This window comes from Hetaerina americana, unplaced genomic scaffold, assembly GCF_022747635.1.
Source record: "Hetaerina americana unplaced genomic scaffold, ioHetAmer1.1.p SCAF_65, whole genome shotgun sequence".
Taxonomy (NCBI): Eukaryota; Metazoa; Arthropoda; class Insecta; order Odonata; family Calopterygidae; genus Hetaerina; species Hetaerina americana.
The window spans coordinates 813,997-830,844 of NW_027287261.1; the positions used below are offsets into that span (position 1 = coordinate 813,997).

At 33.4% G+C, this 16,848-nt stretch overlaps 1 protein-coding gene across 1 annotated transcript; it reads left to right on the plus strand.

The window, feature by feature from the left end:
* Window positions 1-107: 107 nt before the first annotated feature.
* LOC139695999 (eEF1A lysine and N-terminal methyltransferase homolog) lies at window positions 108-15,307 on the plus strand. Its single transcript, XM_071594611.1, has 11 exons — window positions 108-321; window positions 399-521; window positions 611-827; window positions 984-1,220; window positions 1,437-1,687; window positions 1,789-1,975; window positions 2,278-2,485; window positions 6,662-6,858; window positions 9,921-10,056; window positions 11,831-11,959; window positions 14,592-15,307. The coding sequence occupies exons 1-11, from the start codon at window positions 230-232 to the stop codon at window positions 14,882-14,884; spliced, it is 2,070 nt and encodes a 689-aa protein (XP_071450712.1). The 5' UTR covers window positions 108-229; the 3' UTR covers window positions 14,885-15,307.
* Window positions 15,308-16,848: the final 1,541 nt, after the last annotated feature.

A 16,848-nucleotide genomic window follows, 5' to 3' on the forward strand; every position in this document is an offset into this window, starting at 1 on the left:
GTGACCTGAACACTCTTTTGAATTATGGCCGCTAGTTTTAAGAAAACAAAAGAGTTTCGCAGCCTGTATAATCGTACGACTTACGAAAAAACAGAGGCGCACCAGTTCAACGGGAGTCTGAAGAGAAACCTGTAAAAAGCGATTAATCATCATTGGTGCATTTAATGGGATTGAGTGATATTTTTATATTGCAATAGAATAAGCATCGTGGATTTTACTTGTTCCACTAATGAATCTCCTACCTCAGTCACATGAGGAGTTCCGTGACAAAGAATACTGGGACAGTTTTTTCAAGAAAAGGGGAACTAAAGCCTTTGAATGGTAAAATCTGCCTTTAAAGAATTCTAGGTTATGCTGGCCCTGCATTGCAATAATGCGATTGATCATTTATTTTTAAGGTATGGAGAATATGCAGAGCTTAGTGGAATCTTACACAAGTACATTAAACCTAAAGATGAAATTCTTGTCATTGGATGTGGAAACTCCACCCTCAGCGCAGATCTATACGATGTGGGATATAGGTGAGACAAAAAAATAAATTTAAAATCACCAGTTTTCAAATCTTTAAATCGGGTCAAAATTATATTTGAAAGTTTCATTCACTTTACAGAAAAATCACAAATATTGATGTTAGTGAAGTCGCAATTAAGAAGATGTCGGAGATCAATAAGGACACTCGACCAGAAATGACATTTCAGTCAATGGATGCCACTAACACCAGTTTTGCCAATGATAAATTTAGTTGTGTACTAGATAAAGGAACGTTGGATGCATTGATGCCAGATGATGGTGAAGAAAACCAAAAGCAAATCTTTAAGTTATTCAATGTGAGATATTTTGGTATGAACTGTATCAAACGCTTTGTGAAGCTTTTATTTGGGGAGCTTTCCATATTGATTGTTTAGTTTTGTAATGCCAATTGAAAGAAATAGATGCATTTTAGCTCTTAAAGTATATTAATCCATTTATGTGTTGTTTTGTAGGAAATTGGCCGTCTGCTTCGTGTAGGAGGACGTTATGTGGTAGTTTCTTTACTTCAAAGCCATGTATTAACGATAATTTTGAATCACTTTCCTAAAATCGGGTGGATGCTGAGGGTGGTCCATTGTGTTGATGCGACTGATCACAACCAAACATATGAAGGCTCTTCTGGAGGATCTCGACTGCCAGTTTTTGTCGTTATTTGTACAAAAATGTTGGGAATGATTGGCAAGCCAGCGGTATCTATAATTACATATTTTTACTCATTGTGTATTGCTAGAGAATTGAATTTTTATTCTTAAAAATCTTGCCTTTAAATGCATTTCAACCTTAAACACACATTTAAATGTAGGATTGACAAAATTGTGTCCATATTTTAAGTGGAAAGAGATCCCAGAATGTTTTTGAGGATATTTTCCCTGCTATGTACTTATCATAAGTACAATTCCTTTTAGGTTATAGAATTCTCAGTAGATGGAGAGACTGTGCAAAGATTGACTTGTGAGGATGAATTGGTATCAAGTATTCAGAGAGTGCGCCAAGGTGCCATAGCATTACATAGGGTAGCATCTGGAGAAGAGGGTGCAGCCTTGGACCTCTATAGGCCAGGTGAAGAAAGTCCCCGTTACACTGTACACTTAGCCAATGCATTTAGCAGAGTTGCTGGGAGTCCAACTTTTGCTGCATTTCTAGTACCTCAAGGACGGTAAGTGTCATTTCTCTAAGTAATGAAAGGTATAAATACCCACATGGAAAACAGTTAATTGTTAATTCTTACATTTCTGTCCATAATATTTTGGATAACAGGGAAACTGATTGGCTATTTGGAAGTGTCGAGGGCCGTCAACAACTTGCAAAGTCAGCAGGTGTGTCTAGACTTGCTGTTGTGAGTCTTCATCGAGGACAAGAATATCCTGGAGGTTTAGAGACTATTCGTAAAGAAATTTCGCCTTGTGTGAGGCGGCTAGCTCCTCAGGCACTGCGAGAATCAAAGGTGGGTAAATTTCAAAGAAACTGTGGGAGATGGATTTTTTGCCTGAAAGAAGTTGTTTCAAACTCTCCCAATTTATTTCCAATCTCTAATTTCGATTGTTCTGAAATTCAAATTCCCTGAGTACTTGATGATTAATGAGGAAATATACCCCTGACATTGCAAGAGTCCAAAAAGTATTTTTCAACCCAAATCAATTGGGCAGCATTTTTTATAGATTTTCTGATAGAATGCTTTTTAGTACATAATTTTAAACTTAATATGCAGCACAAATTATTTATCTTCTCTTTTTTCTCAAATTTAAGATACCAATACTGTCAGTGGCTCCAGATGATGCTGGAGCTGTTGGGCAACGGCAAGTAATTTATAAAGGGAAAAGTGCCATCACGGGTGATTTTGTTGTAGAGGAAGTGGAAACATCAAGAGAAAGTGTAAATGGCCCTAAGTTTGTACGGCGCCTAATCTTTATGCAAAATCCCAGAGTGGTTCAGTCCGAGGCATGGTTAAAAACTGGTAAGATTCTTTTGTTTATAACCATTAAAAATCACTTGTGATGACTTCCAGTAATAGTGAAGTTTTCTCTTTGATAAGGTCTAAATCTAAACATGCTTATCCAAGTGGTTTTTATTGTGATATAGTTATTTGAGTGATGATGTTAATAGGTAACTGAAATACCCGTACAACTATTTGGCAAACTCATCACTGTTAATTGAATGCACAATTAAGCATTTATTTGAAACGCTCTGTAATAGGATTGTTTCTGATTAGTGATCTGGCATTTAAATATCTTAACATAAACCTTTTCTCTGGAACCAATTTTTTGGTGGTTGCCCCATGAAGTACCTCATATAATTTGGTAGTTTTTCATTATGTTTTTAAAAATATACTATTAGTTTATTTAAGAACTCTGCTTCTTAATTTTTTCTGCATTATAAAGTGAATACTCCCTTCTTAATTGAATACAATAAAAATCCCTTGATATTTTGATATCAAAGAAATTTTCTAGTTTGATTCAATCTAGTTTAATCCTTGGGCAAATAATATTATTATTATCGATTTGAAATTTACAATAGTGAAAAATAATTTTTTTCTCTTTTCATTAAGTAATTTGTTAATAAAACCATGGAAGGGAATTCAACACTGGAATTATACTGCTTATGACTAGGTAAATCTGCCATAGTCAACTCTTAATGCAGATGCATCTCCAGAGGTTAATATCATTTTTTAGATTAAAGGTTTCTCCATGTTGCAAATCTGCTGGGTCACAACATGACCACTAATTCACTCATAGCTAAATAATACTGGCTATGCCTAAAAAATTCTTGGCTTTTTATAGGTGGGAAAAAATACATTGTGTAAACAAATCAAAAAATTGCTAACAATGTGTATTCATTTACCATCATCATAAACCCTCATTTACCGTCATAGCTACTATAATGATGAGGTTTGCCATTGAAGCCATATTGCTGACTCAACACTCCAGCTGACCCAACACACCTACAGTGACAGACAGCATAGTAGCAACTGCCTATTATCTTTTCTTCTGCCTTTCAGTGCTATAAATCAGCAACTTGATTGCAGTTGACCAGTCAGTAACAAAATTATCTCAGTAGAAGCAATAGCAGACAATATGGTTGGAAACCTGATGTTGAATTTGAAAGGCATGGCACAATGCTCTGTGCAGTACAGTGAATAAAATAAAATATTTCCATGCATTTGAAAAATAAGAATATTCTAAAAGTAATTTCACTGTGATGAGATAAATACAGAGTAATAGAGAGCTTAGAAGAAAGTCAATTGGTTGTAGGGGCTCTGGCTACTATTTAAAGTGTAGTTTCTGAAGTTTCACTCCAGAAGCAGTTTTGTAAGAATAATGTAATTCTCAGAAAACTCTATATGACAAGTTTTAGTTAACAAAGTTATTGATTATTTCAATTTTCAGTCTGAATGACTGAGTAATGTACTAAACAAAGAGCAAATTCTTGAGTTATACATATTGTGTATTCCTTAGAAAAGGAGAAAAGGATCATTTCGACAGGCTTCTTCCAAGATGATGATGTTGTCGTTGAGCACTTCAAGCACATAACTGCAAACAATAATATGTATTCATGTGGTACTCTAAAGGGTTAAAAAAAGTAATTCATTAGCATTTTCATTTTTTCCTAAGGCATTTGTAAATTAACAAATGCAATATCGTAAGCACTGAAGTATTACTCATTGCAATTTCAATCCTTGAATTTCTATTTCCAGTAATTATTTTTGCCTGTGGATAAAGTTAAGGCTAGAGAAAAAGTAGCCAATAAAAGTATTCTTCATGTTGTACAGGATTTAGGGCACGTGCTAGCGACCAAAATAATGAAAATTTGCTGAATCAGAATATTTGTTGTGACTTGATAGTCCAATACCTTGTCTGTATTCAGTGACCATATGGTTTAGGCTTAAAACCATTTCACCTTAAAAATATGACCAGTGTTTACAGGAACTCATCCTTATGAAATGTCTATTTCTGTGCCCTAAGATATAGCTTTATTATGTATATATTTAATAATGTATATATATTATATATTATATTAATGTATATGTATATAATTATATATATATATATGTAATATGATATAATATTTTGAGCATTGTATTAGCAAAATTAGATGAACTCGCTTCTAGGCCTTTATTGTGTAAATTTTTTGAAAATGCATGCTGTGTTGCAATATATGTTGCCTACCCTTGCTTGATTGTGAATTCTAGTAATGCTATTTTATGTGTTGAGGTAAATAAAATCAACAGGTGTGTGCAAGCCATAATAAGAGAACTAATGACTTTTCCATTGCATTTTAATGTTGGTGCGACTTGTTTCACTGAGGTAAGGCATCATCAGATGAAAAAGGTTCCTGATGATGCTGTTTTATGTTGAAATATATTGTGCTAAATCTTAAAATTTGGTTGAAAAAATTGTTTTTCCTTCTGTTAATATGGATATGTACAACTTCCATGAACTGAAGCCTTAATCCATAAACTTTATTAGATGTGTGGTAAGTTTGGCATCAAATCAACCTGGGAATATGATTATGATAAATTTTTAATGCAAAGGTTACAACTTGGCATTCAAATTTCTGCTTATGGATCATCAGGAAAAATTCTCTATAGTCACCATTCCTGTAAAGATACATGTTCATGGCAAGCATAAACCCCCTTGAGTGATAAATGTTGCCACCAAGGGTTAATCCACCCATTTGCAAGAAAATTCTAGGTGCAAAAATCATTTGCTTAGACAGAAATTAGAATGCTAATTCCTTAATTTCCATTCAGTTTCTGAATTGAGTTAAGCTTTCAAGGCACCCTGTTACACTGGATTTTTTTTACTCTTTTTCTGTTTTATAACTTGGCATCAGGCTGACAACTTCAGCTGAATTTCCATATGGGTGATGAGTTCATTGTTATATTTCCATGGAATTTTACTTTGAGTGTAATTGTACTACATTGACAAAAAATCTGCCTCTACATAAATCCCAAATAGAGTAAATATGGTAATGTCTATTTGGAACTCCTGCACTTTTGAGGCATAGCCCAACATCCCAGCAGCAATGCTGTTTGTTTGTTCCAAGCACTTTCTTGTAGTTCGTGTCATTAAAATCCAATTTAAAGCTTCAAAATTTTTTAAATTTATAATTAAAATAGTTTAAGCACATAAAATAAAAACTTCAAATATATGTTTATGGAGGGACCAGTGAAAACGTGTGTAATATTGTATTCAGGAGGAAAAATATTATGAAAGTGCATATTAAGTTTTTAGAAAAAATATCGGAGGTTAATGGTAAAATAAAGAATGTAAAATTCAAGGGTGGGTGGGTGTAGTAATTCAAGTAAGAAAATCTTGCCATTGTAAAATCTGGAAAAATGTAGGATACAAATCCATTGTCATTATTGAGGGACCGTGAGAATGTATGTAAATTTTGGGTTCTGCAATTGATCAAATCAAAGCATTGATTAATTCAGAGCTGTACAAACTGTAAATATGAGGATTAAGTAAATTAGGGCTATTGAGATTCAAGATTTTAATTTGAAGCTCTTTATTCATATGAAGACTGTGAAACAGGGTCAACTTTTATTCAGTGTCTATTTCCAGGTATTGTTTTGATAGGATTTAAATAAATTAAGTCTTTTCTTGGAATATTCTTATTAATTTTCATAGTTTTTCTGAAGAATTTTTTACTAAGCTCCTCTTGATGGGTTAAATGGAAGAAGGGACCATTAGGTTTCAATTTTGCCATAATAAAGACCTCTATCTTTAAGAGTTTTCACATTTCTCAATTAATATTCCTTGTAAATTACAAAGCTCTTTCTTGTTTTCAGTGTGTATTAAAACCCAAGGGTTTCAGTCGGTATATTTTCCTAAATTATACACTAACTTATGTCTAAACCAACTTCTACAGAAGCTGTATATTTGCTGTGCTTTCATAGATTTTGGAACTTGCATTTGGTTGCTCAGTTGTGAAGGTGGTGTGTAAGTAAGAATGTTGACTTCACTCTTGTGTGATAACATGGTAATAAAATAACAAAGACTACATCCACTGACATGATAATTTACTGATGACACTTCAAACCTTTGCCTGAGGAGTAATTAAAGTTTGTTTGTAATATATGCTTCTGATGTACTAGTTCTGCTCACTGCATTGTTCTTAATTATTTCAGTAAAATCTCGCAAGGGAAACCCAAAGAAAGTAGTGGATAATGAACATCTTTCATGTGATCATCATTACTACATGCTCATTGGTGTGTCATCTGTGCTGAGTGAGGCCAGCTTAGTGCCATCTAAAGCCAACAAAGTAGCAGTTGTGGGGCTTGGTGGGGGAGGTTTATGCATGTACATGCAACAACATTTTAAAAAGGTTCGTGTTGGTAATGGATTGATGATATTTGGGTTAATATTATTATCAGTTCTTCATTTACCCAGTTTCAAACAGTTATCCCATTTTTCATGAACAGTTTTCTTGGATGTGAATTAAGAATTGCGAGCTAAGTTACAGAGTCTTGTAACATAGTTCCTAAATGTTCATGTCTGGATATTTAGATGTTATGAATTTCAAATAGATGATTTTGTAGCACAATACTTAGTGGAAATCACTGTTCAAAACCATTGTAGCAAAAATTAAAAAGGTGGTAAAGAGAAACATTTGTAGTATTCTGTGTACAGTAGGAATTATTTTGTTAAATTTTAGTGCCCTTTTTTTTTACTATTTATTAATGTTCTTTGGGTTGTTTGTACAAAAATGTCATTTTTTAATACATTGTTAGTAAGTAGAGGCTCCACCTGAGAATGTTCATTTTAGCCCACTCAGTAGCCTGTCTATATTTATGAAGTCATGCTCATAACACCACCACAGATGTAAAACAAAAAAGTATTGAGCATTATTAAGGTGGATCATTTTCCTGAATACCTTTTTTATTTCTCTAATTTCCCACATTTAATAAAACAGATATGTGATATGATGGGTGTGTATTTTAGATAATCGAAAAATTACAATAGGAACACATATTATTTAGATATTTGTTGTTATGCATGCAATGCCATTTTCTCTGGTAGAAAATTGCCATCATGACATACAAGATAATGACAAAAATATTGTTTTTTAAGTAGCTAAGATAACTTATCATTTTTCTCACTTTTGTTGTAATATGGCCTTGTATTTGGCACTTAGTAAGTAAGATCATTAATTTTAACATGCCAATTCCATGGTGTAATGTTGCAGGCTGGTTTTGATTAGTTTAAAATCAATTCTCATGGTTACTTATTGTAATATCTCGAAAAAGTATGTAATATTTTCTTATAATTTGTACCCTATTTAGTGAGTCCATCTACTAACCTCATTAGAGTTGTCAAAAAGAATGAGTTCTATCGATTTCTGTCACAATAAGTTGTAAAAAAGAGTAAGAAATGTTTTTAAAATACTGTATTCAAATAGGCTATTGTATCATTGAAGTTAAACTAAAGATTAATAGCAAAGCTAAAAACCTAGAAGAATTAAGCAAACACTTAAAAGGAGACTTATTGACTATTGTTACTGTGATGGTCATTTAATTGATAAGACCCATGTTGAAATCATTAATTTTATTGGCTGTATTTTTGTTAAATATATATGCCAAAATGAATTTTTAATTTAAAAAAAGAGACTAAATTCAGGCATGATTGGAAGTGATTTCTATTAATTTGTAAATATAATCTGTAAATCGTTAGCATTGTATAAACTTGATCCAAGACTTTTTACTCTAAGGTATTATATCTTTTTAAAAAATAAAGAGACAAACTATATTAGGGCATATCTACTTATACCATAAAATAGCGATTATGTTTTCCTTTTTACTGATTCTATTAATATCGTGTATAGTGGAACCTTGCTTAACAAGCACCTTGCACGGCGAGTAATTCGTATAACGAGCAAAAATATCTGTCCCAAAAACAACTTGCTTAATGAGCACGTTTTTGCATTAAGAGGAGAGGGGAATTCCAGGATTCATTGTGTGCCTGAAACAGCAGTTTGTCTCTAGCACTCGTTCCACTAGCATCTTTGCAACAATAGGGATTACACATTTTTCAAACTTGTGTTCAAACATATTATTTGTGATTTTTTTCTGTAAAGTTTAATAATATTTTGTGCATAGTGTTAAAAATGATCCTGAAGAAAAATCCGTAAGAAGAAAGTCGTAAGAGGATAAAAATAACATTAGATATGAAAAGTAAAATCATTGAAAATCAGGAACAAGGTGTGAGTGTGGCTGATGCACATTAACAATCGGTCAACATCAATGATTGGCCTTTTTTTCATTAATGCGGATAAGATAAGGGGATAGATGCTTCAAATCGAGTGACAAGAAAGAGTGTCTATTGAATGGTTGTGTATTCTCAACGTTGGTGATAGGTTGCCTCTCATATGCATAAACACAAAATATTTCCAATGTGACACCAGTAATGAGAATATAATTTAAGAGAAGAGGAAAGTGATTTTTGCCAACCTAATTTATAAGATGTCAGAATCATCCACTACTCAACAAATTTAAGGAGAGCTGTGTATGATTCATGAAGTTTACTAGAAGAATCATCATCTATGGCATTATGAGGCATAGTGAAGCAGCATGCTCTGAGTCAAAGGCAGCAGAGAACTTCATCAGTGACTTCAAAAAGCTCGGCTCATGCTATAATATATTTTTAATTTTGGTGAGACAGGTCTCTTCAGGAATAAGAAGCCAAAGCAAACCTATTTGTGCGCACAACAGTAGAAGAGAATGCATTGTTTGACCACAAGGCAATGAAAGACCTGTCTCACGCTGCTACTTTGCACAGAGAAGAGTGACCGTTTTAAAATCGAACCCCTGCTTGTTTACCACTCAGGAACTTACGCGGGCCTCGAAAAAGTGTTAAGCTTAAAACAACAGGCTAAATGAGATCTGGAGGTAATGGGAAACTTTTGCATCCTACCATGCATTCGAGGAATCACCCCAATAAGGCAGTGGCGGTGTATGCCATCAATTTATTTAACAGTCATTCTGAGTCACATTTTTACCAAATGTTGAAGCATTGGCAAAAACAAATGCCTCTAGACAGCTAATAAAAAGGAATTAGGCATGTATTATAAATAATTAACAATTTATTTCAATTCTTTTTTGCTTTTACAAATCCAGTTGGCATTCCTGGTTGCTTCATTCCTTGATAGAAGATAAGGTGAACGTGTTCCATGGTCCTAAACAATGTATACATAATGTTATTTGAATGAACCTTGTACATAATCAACTTTTTTAGCATGGAATACATCATTGTATTTTGCATTAATTTTTATGTTAAAAATTGTTTCACTAAATGAGTGTTTCGCTTTACGAGAAAGATCGTGGAATAGATTATGCTCGTATTGTGAGGTTCCACTGTATATTGCTTTGATGCCATTTTTTTAACTTCCAGGCTTCCATCACTGCTGTTGAGATTGATCCAACAATTGTTGACGTTGCTACAAAATATTTTGGTCTCACTCTAAGTGAACAGCTCAAAATCCATGTTGGAGATGGGATAGAATTTATCATAAATGCTGCAAAAGAAGGTAAGGATAATAAAATTTAGACCTCAGATTCTCTTAAATAAAGTGGCATTAGATATATTGCATGTTATATTAACATATTGAATTATATTATGAGAGCAATATTCCATAATATTTAGGTTTTTGTTAAAATGTGGTTACTGGTAAACAGCAACACTATGAACTCATGAAAATGGGAATCTATGTATCACTGAAAACTTACTTCAGGAGATCAACTGTCACCCATAGCTTACTTAACAAAGAATTGAGTGTGGGAGGTTGAGAACACCTGTATGTATCTAACTACCTAGAAATCCTCCTTAAGCATTGTGAGAAGCACTTCATTATTAAATATAGTCAGTTATTTGTGTCAAATGGTGGATGAACTTGTGCTTTAGATTAAAATTCATGGTGGGTGTAATTCATTTAGGAGAATAAATAGCCTCATTTTAGAGCCATGAGCATCAAAGCCTGCAGATTATTTTGTGTGTTTACAGTAGTTTCCTCATTCATAGAAGCTTCTAGTCATGCTTGAAGTCCTAAGTATAAATGTACATTATGAGGTTTTCTTGGATTTCCTTTGGTTCCAGAAATGGTGCTACAGAGATACTGTTGAGTTGTTGCAATAGCATATAATTAAAAAAAATTGAGAGGTCTCTTCATGCTCCCTCCTGTATGTGTTACTCTCCCTCAGGAAATTGTTTTGTGCTAGATACCTGCAAATTGCTAACTGTTCTCCTCATTGAATGTAAAATCAAATGAGAAGTTTTGATTAATTTCTATTTAATTCTTAAAGACCTGAAACCTAGAAATTTTTGATCAAATAACTACTCTTACTGCCCATAGAAATGTAAATTGGGCTACTAACACAGGTCTATTATTTACCTTTTTTTGTAAGCTCATACCAAGAAAGTGTTTCTGTCTGTTGGACTCTGCCTGGTGTACATAAAATTGAGGTTTGGGGGATGAATTATTTAAAATTGTATTTCCAGGTTTTATAGATGAAATATCTCTCAGTATTATAAGAAAATGGATAAAATAAGCTGCAACATGTAAGCAGTCAAGCATAAGAAATGTAAATATTGGCCAAACTCTGAAATATTTGAAGTACAGTTCAAATTATGAAAGGTGTCTTTTATATCACATGCTTTCTGATATTCATTTACATTTCTTGCAGTATTTCTACCCTCTGCTTGCTCTCTCTTCAATGTTTATATTTTCTTTCAAAATTATTTTATCAATATCTAAGTGAAATAATCTATAAATTAGGTTATTAAAGGGCTGTGATGTTATTTTAAGTGATTTTCAAAAAATTTCTCCGCCCAAAATAAGGGAAGCACAGCATTTTATGCAGTTCAAATTAGCAAATTACTATTCAGATCATCAATTTAAAATTTCTAAAAACTTGTAGCAACCACAATATTTTCAGAAACTAATTTAGATACATCATTATATGTACATAATATGAACACGCCAACTTACCATATGAGCAAAACCTGGGAATAATTGGATAAAAGTCACCTCATTGTCTCTATGAGATGATGAGACTTAATATTAATGGCACAATTTCAGCCTTAATTCACACAAATCCCAGGCTTAAGGAATTCAAATTTAAGGTTTGGATTATATTGACATATTACGAGAATTGTCTGGGCTATAAAAAAATCCTAAATGTTGGGATTATCTAAGTTTGGAATTCACAAACTTGAGGTTCCTCTGCACATTAAATTATAAAGTAGCCTATTCTAATGTCATGCTTGAAATTGGTAAAATTGACCTATGTGGTTATGTTATCTAGGGAAAGAGTTTTCTGCCATCCTGTTTGATGTGAATTCGAAGGATGTTCAGAAAGGGATGAGTTGTCCTCCTGCACAATTCCTGACCAAAGACACATTGAAGGCTGTGCAAGCATGTCTACAAAATACAGGTGGATACAATATTATATTTTTGATGATTCTCAAGTGCTTTTAATAATTCTGAACCTTTAAAAGTATATGTTTACTTGTCTATGTTTAATATATATATATTGTATCATGCATGATTTTCTGTTAAGTCATAGCTGTAGTTTTTCATTGATGTTAAATGTTAAGACATCACATCACTGCCCCTTAGTCTTGCAGAAATGCTTTGAAGATTGAGTTTGAATGGTTTTTACCATGCTTTTTGACTGGAAGTTCAAATTTTAGCAAAAAAGTGCTCACATAATACTTAAAGTATCGCATGTGTCAAGGCATTGAATGTTGTAGCTTTATTGAATTAGGTATTAATCCTATTTCTTAGTCAAAACCTCATTCATCTCTCTGAACACATAAATACATGTAGAAGGTATAGTAACAGTAAAAATTTCACATAATCAGGAAATAAAACCATCACCATATAAAGGTTTTGTGCCATTGTTCTGAAGTTATCATTGGGCTCTCATTTGCAACTTTAAATTCCATACACTATAAGTCACTTTCAGCATGGGAAGAAATGAGGCTGATTTATAGGGCGATGTCATAACAATGAAGGATTTGGCATTTTCTCTACGTATGATCTTAATGAAGTCTCTTAGGGTTTTTCACTAGGTCAGGTATGCATTGGGCAGCTGATGTTTTGAAGGCTAACTGCCCTTGTCCTCAACAACTTAAGGATAATGGTGGAGTTAGCCCTAAAGATGTCAATAGTAAAATTCCTGACATAGTGGATAACTCTGGAAAACTTCATATGTATTATATTTTGTGTTTACAGTTTAAAAAATTATTTTGCAGCAACTATCATAGAGTTCACATTTCTCACTTAGTCCTGTATTCTTGCTATTTAAGTAATTGCTACTCTGTGCAGTGGTATTTAAAATTCTTTCAATGATTGGACCAACTTACTGGGCTATTATTGAGTGTAGATTATTCAAAATTGTCAATAGCAAGTGGTAAGATGATTTAACACAGGTTCATCACTCAAAAAGGAGAAAGAAATCCTGGTTTTTTTTTAGATTTTTAATTTTTCCAGATTTAAGGAATACTTTACAATGTGAGCAGATAGATTGAAGACTTTGCAGCTATACTGAATAAAAATTCAGCCATAACAGTGAGTGATTTATTCACCATATGGTCAGTTGAGAAGATCCAAAAGTAATGGAGATCTGAAACAGTGAATGTGACGAGCAACATTTTTCTGTTTCCCTGAATGGTTAGGAAGTTTTTTATCTAGGAGGATATGGTGGGCAGCATCTCTCACAGTAACAACTAATTGGGATGGCTGACCTAATTTTTTCTTTGCTCTTTAAAACGGTCAACAGAGATGATGACAACAAAACGTAATGTCTCCTAATTCAGTTTTAATTCCCATTCTCCCTTCCATATGTTCAGGAGATTAAATACTTTTTGCCCTAATATTTAGCCTTTCTTCTCAATCACACACCTTGCCTCATTCGTTAGCTGGATTAAAATAGTCAACAGTGAACAAGCAACATCAAAGCAACATGCTACATGTAGATAGACCTTGGAAGAGGTTAACGGTAGCATACAAAATTTGTTAATAATAATTGAATTGATGACTTCAGTGATCTGAATGAAGTACATTTCATATGAAAAATGACACCCTACATATGTATCAGCTTGCTATAGCAGTATTTTTGAAAGTCAATCACTTCCTATGAGAAGACTGTAGGCTAGTGGTAAGTAACTTGTGGTAAGGCTACCCGTGGAAACCTGTGTCTTACGTAGCAATGCCCTTAAGTCCTGTCTTTTCCAATCACCATAGATTATATGGTATCATGCTTCATTTTAAACTTATTACGAGAGTAACTGCAGCTGTAATGGGAAGCTGATCTCAGCTTTCCAGCTAGCAAGAGAAGTCACTGAATTGGAAGAGGGAAAAAGGAAGGAAAGTGTGGACATCTGGATAGGCATGTGAGGCATGACAAAATATGGAGTGAAAATCAAGAGAAGTGACTTGAATACAATGAGACTCACCTACGGTAGGCAATAGTGAAAAACAACGATCACCTGATGGAAATTGGAACCTTGGATGCCTATCAAATTTGTTCATTCTTTTGGAGTCTTAACCAGTCTAAGATTATTTTGTTTGTTTTTATCTATTGGGATGTATTATACCCATGCAGTATTAGTTAAGTTCAAGATCTAGGGTCCCTTCATAATATCTGACAAACTACTAACACCAGAATGTTGCAACTTCTTTAATCTTGCTGTAGTCATATGCAGTTTTTACAATGCTGATGCCATGATTCCATGGCTACCAAGAACACTGGCAGGGATCCCTTTTGGCCAGTGGAAAAACTAGCTGGCCTCTGAATGAGACCTTTTGAGTTAGTTATCTCTTAATTTTGGCCTTCTTTGAGCTATTGCACCCAAAAATGTACATTTTTATTCCCAGGTATCTGGGTAGTCTAATTTCCCAGATGAGTTGACACTCTGCTGACAAAATTTAATTGTCTCCACCAAAATAGATAAAAGTTATTGAGCACAGTTTTCTGTCAGATTAATATTTCTAATTGCTGTTTTTTTTAATGTAGCAATATATTCAAATATATTAATTCTCTTTGGATTTTCAATTTGCAGGAGGGATATTTGTATTGAACTTAGTTTGCCGCAGTTCTTCCTTGAGAAGGGAGGCTGTGAACTCTTTGGAATCAATATTTGGAAGTGCTGTCTGCTCCTATAAGTTGGATGAAGAAGTGAATGAAATATTCTTTTGTTCCTCAATTAGTATGGAAGTAGAAATGTGGAAAGAAGTGATTGCTGAGGGAGCAAAAGCAATGTATGGAAATTTCCATGGGAAAGGGCAAAGGTCATCAGTCATAGACTTGAATGAATTCAGCAATGGTTTATTAGCAGCCAATTATGATGTGTGAGTTTTGTCATTCAAAGCAGTAACATTAACTGAATGGATCAAGCCCACCGCATATACCATGTTTTGCATCTTTTTATTGAACTTTTGTGATGTGTAATGATTTGATTTACAAGGTGCTATGTAAACATGTATGACACATTATTGGAAAAATGTGAGTGAAAGTTAAGTTTTTTAAATCTTTATCTTGAATTGTGTATAAAGGTGAAGATAACCATCTTAATAAATTATAATTTTTTAATAATCTATGTGGCCATGTATTTTATAAAAACTTTAAGCCAGCTTATTGTAAATCTTGTTTAGGATGAATAAAATGCATTTCCCTTGCTTCATGATTGGAAAGTACAGAAAATGTGTGGTTAGAGTAAAATGGAAAGAGAAGCATTTAATTTGTTAACTTGAGGTGGTCTAATTGTGGTGATACACTGTGAGGGTAATAAATAAAATGAGCTCCAGATCTTAAATTTTAGTTCTTTAAAGTAGTTGTAATAGTTATTGATTATATTTGTTCCCATACCTCCACTCTGGTACCTTTGAACGTCCAAACATGGTTCACATAAAGCATTCGTCCCATCAGCTTCAACTTTGGTCTACCCTACATAAAATTCGAGCTCAGTAGGTCTCTCATACTTTTTGGACCTTTCTCTTAACCACAAGAAATGCTTTAAGGTATTGCAAATGATTAATCCATGTCTCCTCTAATTGTGCATAATATGCAGCATTATTTTCTCTAAAGATTTTTTAATCTTAATTTTTTTACATGCCTAATTATCCTTCATACTAATCTTGTGTGGCAACATTAGGAAACTGACACAAATTTATGGTCAAACTTACTTCTGTCACATGTTTTTATTCTGTTTCATGTTTCTTCTTATTTATGAGGTATAAACACTACAGGATATTCCTTTGAGCTGGTGTGGAAAACCTGTTTCAGCAGCGCTTTTCCCATCATATATGAGAAAGTGCATCGCCTTGAATTCAAGTAAGCCATACCTCAGATTTCTGCATGGTTATAGGGAATCTGCTGCTGGAATTTCAAGTTGGAATGAGGGGGAGAGTTGGAATATTGTTATATGGGGCTTGGCATAGGATAGAGGGAAATTTGAGTGCAGCAGGTTCATTCTACAAGGTCTACTTGATAAAGAGTGACTATGTGTGTATTCTCCCAATTTTGTATGTGAACAGTTGCAAAAATTGCTGCTGATGAAATATCAGAATCCAATCAATGAAACTTGTATCATATACACACAACTTATTAAGATAACAAATTATAAGAATAAAAAGTTGTGATCACTCTTTATTGGACATAACTGGTACAATGAAACAAGAAAGGGAAAGTGATTGGTGGAAATATTACAATATAGGCCATTTCTTTTTTAATGTTAATGTTTGAATGTGTTACTTATCTGAGTGATACTTTATCTCAAATGCTGTTTTTTTTGTGTTTGGGAGTATTTATTCCCATACAAATACCGATTTATGCTGCCTGAATGAAAATCACTCATTATAATAGACCTAACTTTATGGTTTTTGTTAACTTTGATAATGGTTTTAAAAAATTACTCTCTCAATGATATGCCTATGTGGTGGAGCTCTAATTTCTGCAAATGTATTTGCTTTTAATGAGAATTTTGAAAGAAAATTTGCTTTAATGAATCCCACTAAAAAAAATAATTACCTATGTACAGTATTAAGCTTAAAAGGCATTTTTTCCTTAGCAATAATTTCTTAACTTGCCCGGTTATTTTCCCTTTCAGTTAGTCTACCTATGAAAGTATCCTTTTTGTGTATAATAAACATTGAATTAAGTTATATCTGCTTAGTGAGCTTTTATGGAAGCATCCACTTCATCTCCTTGGATTTGTTTCTTATAATTAATATCTAAATTATGTGCATAAATGCATCATTTATGCACATGCGCTTTATGAGGCACAAAACAGTTTGTCGGAGTATTTCACTAATATACCT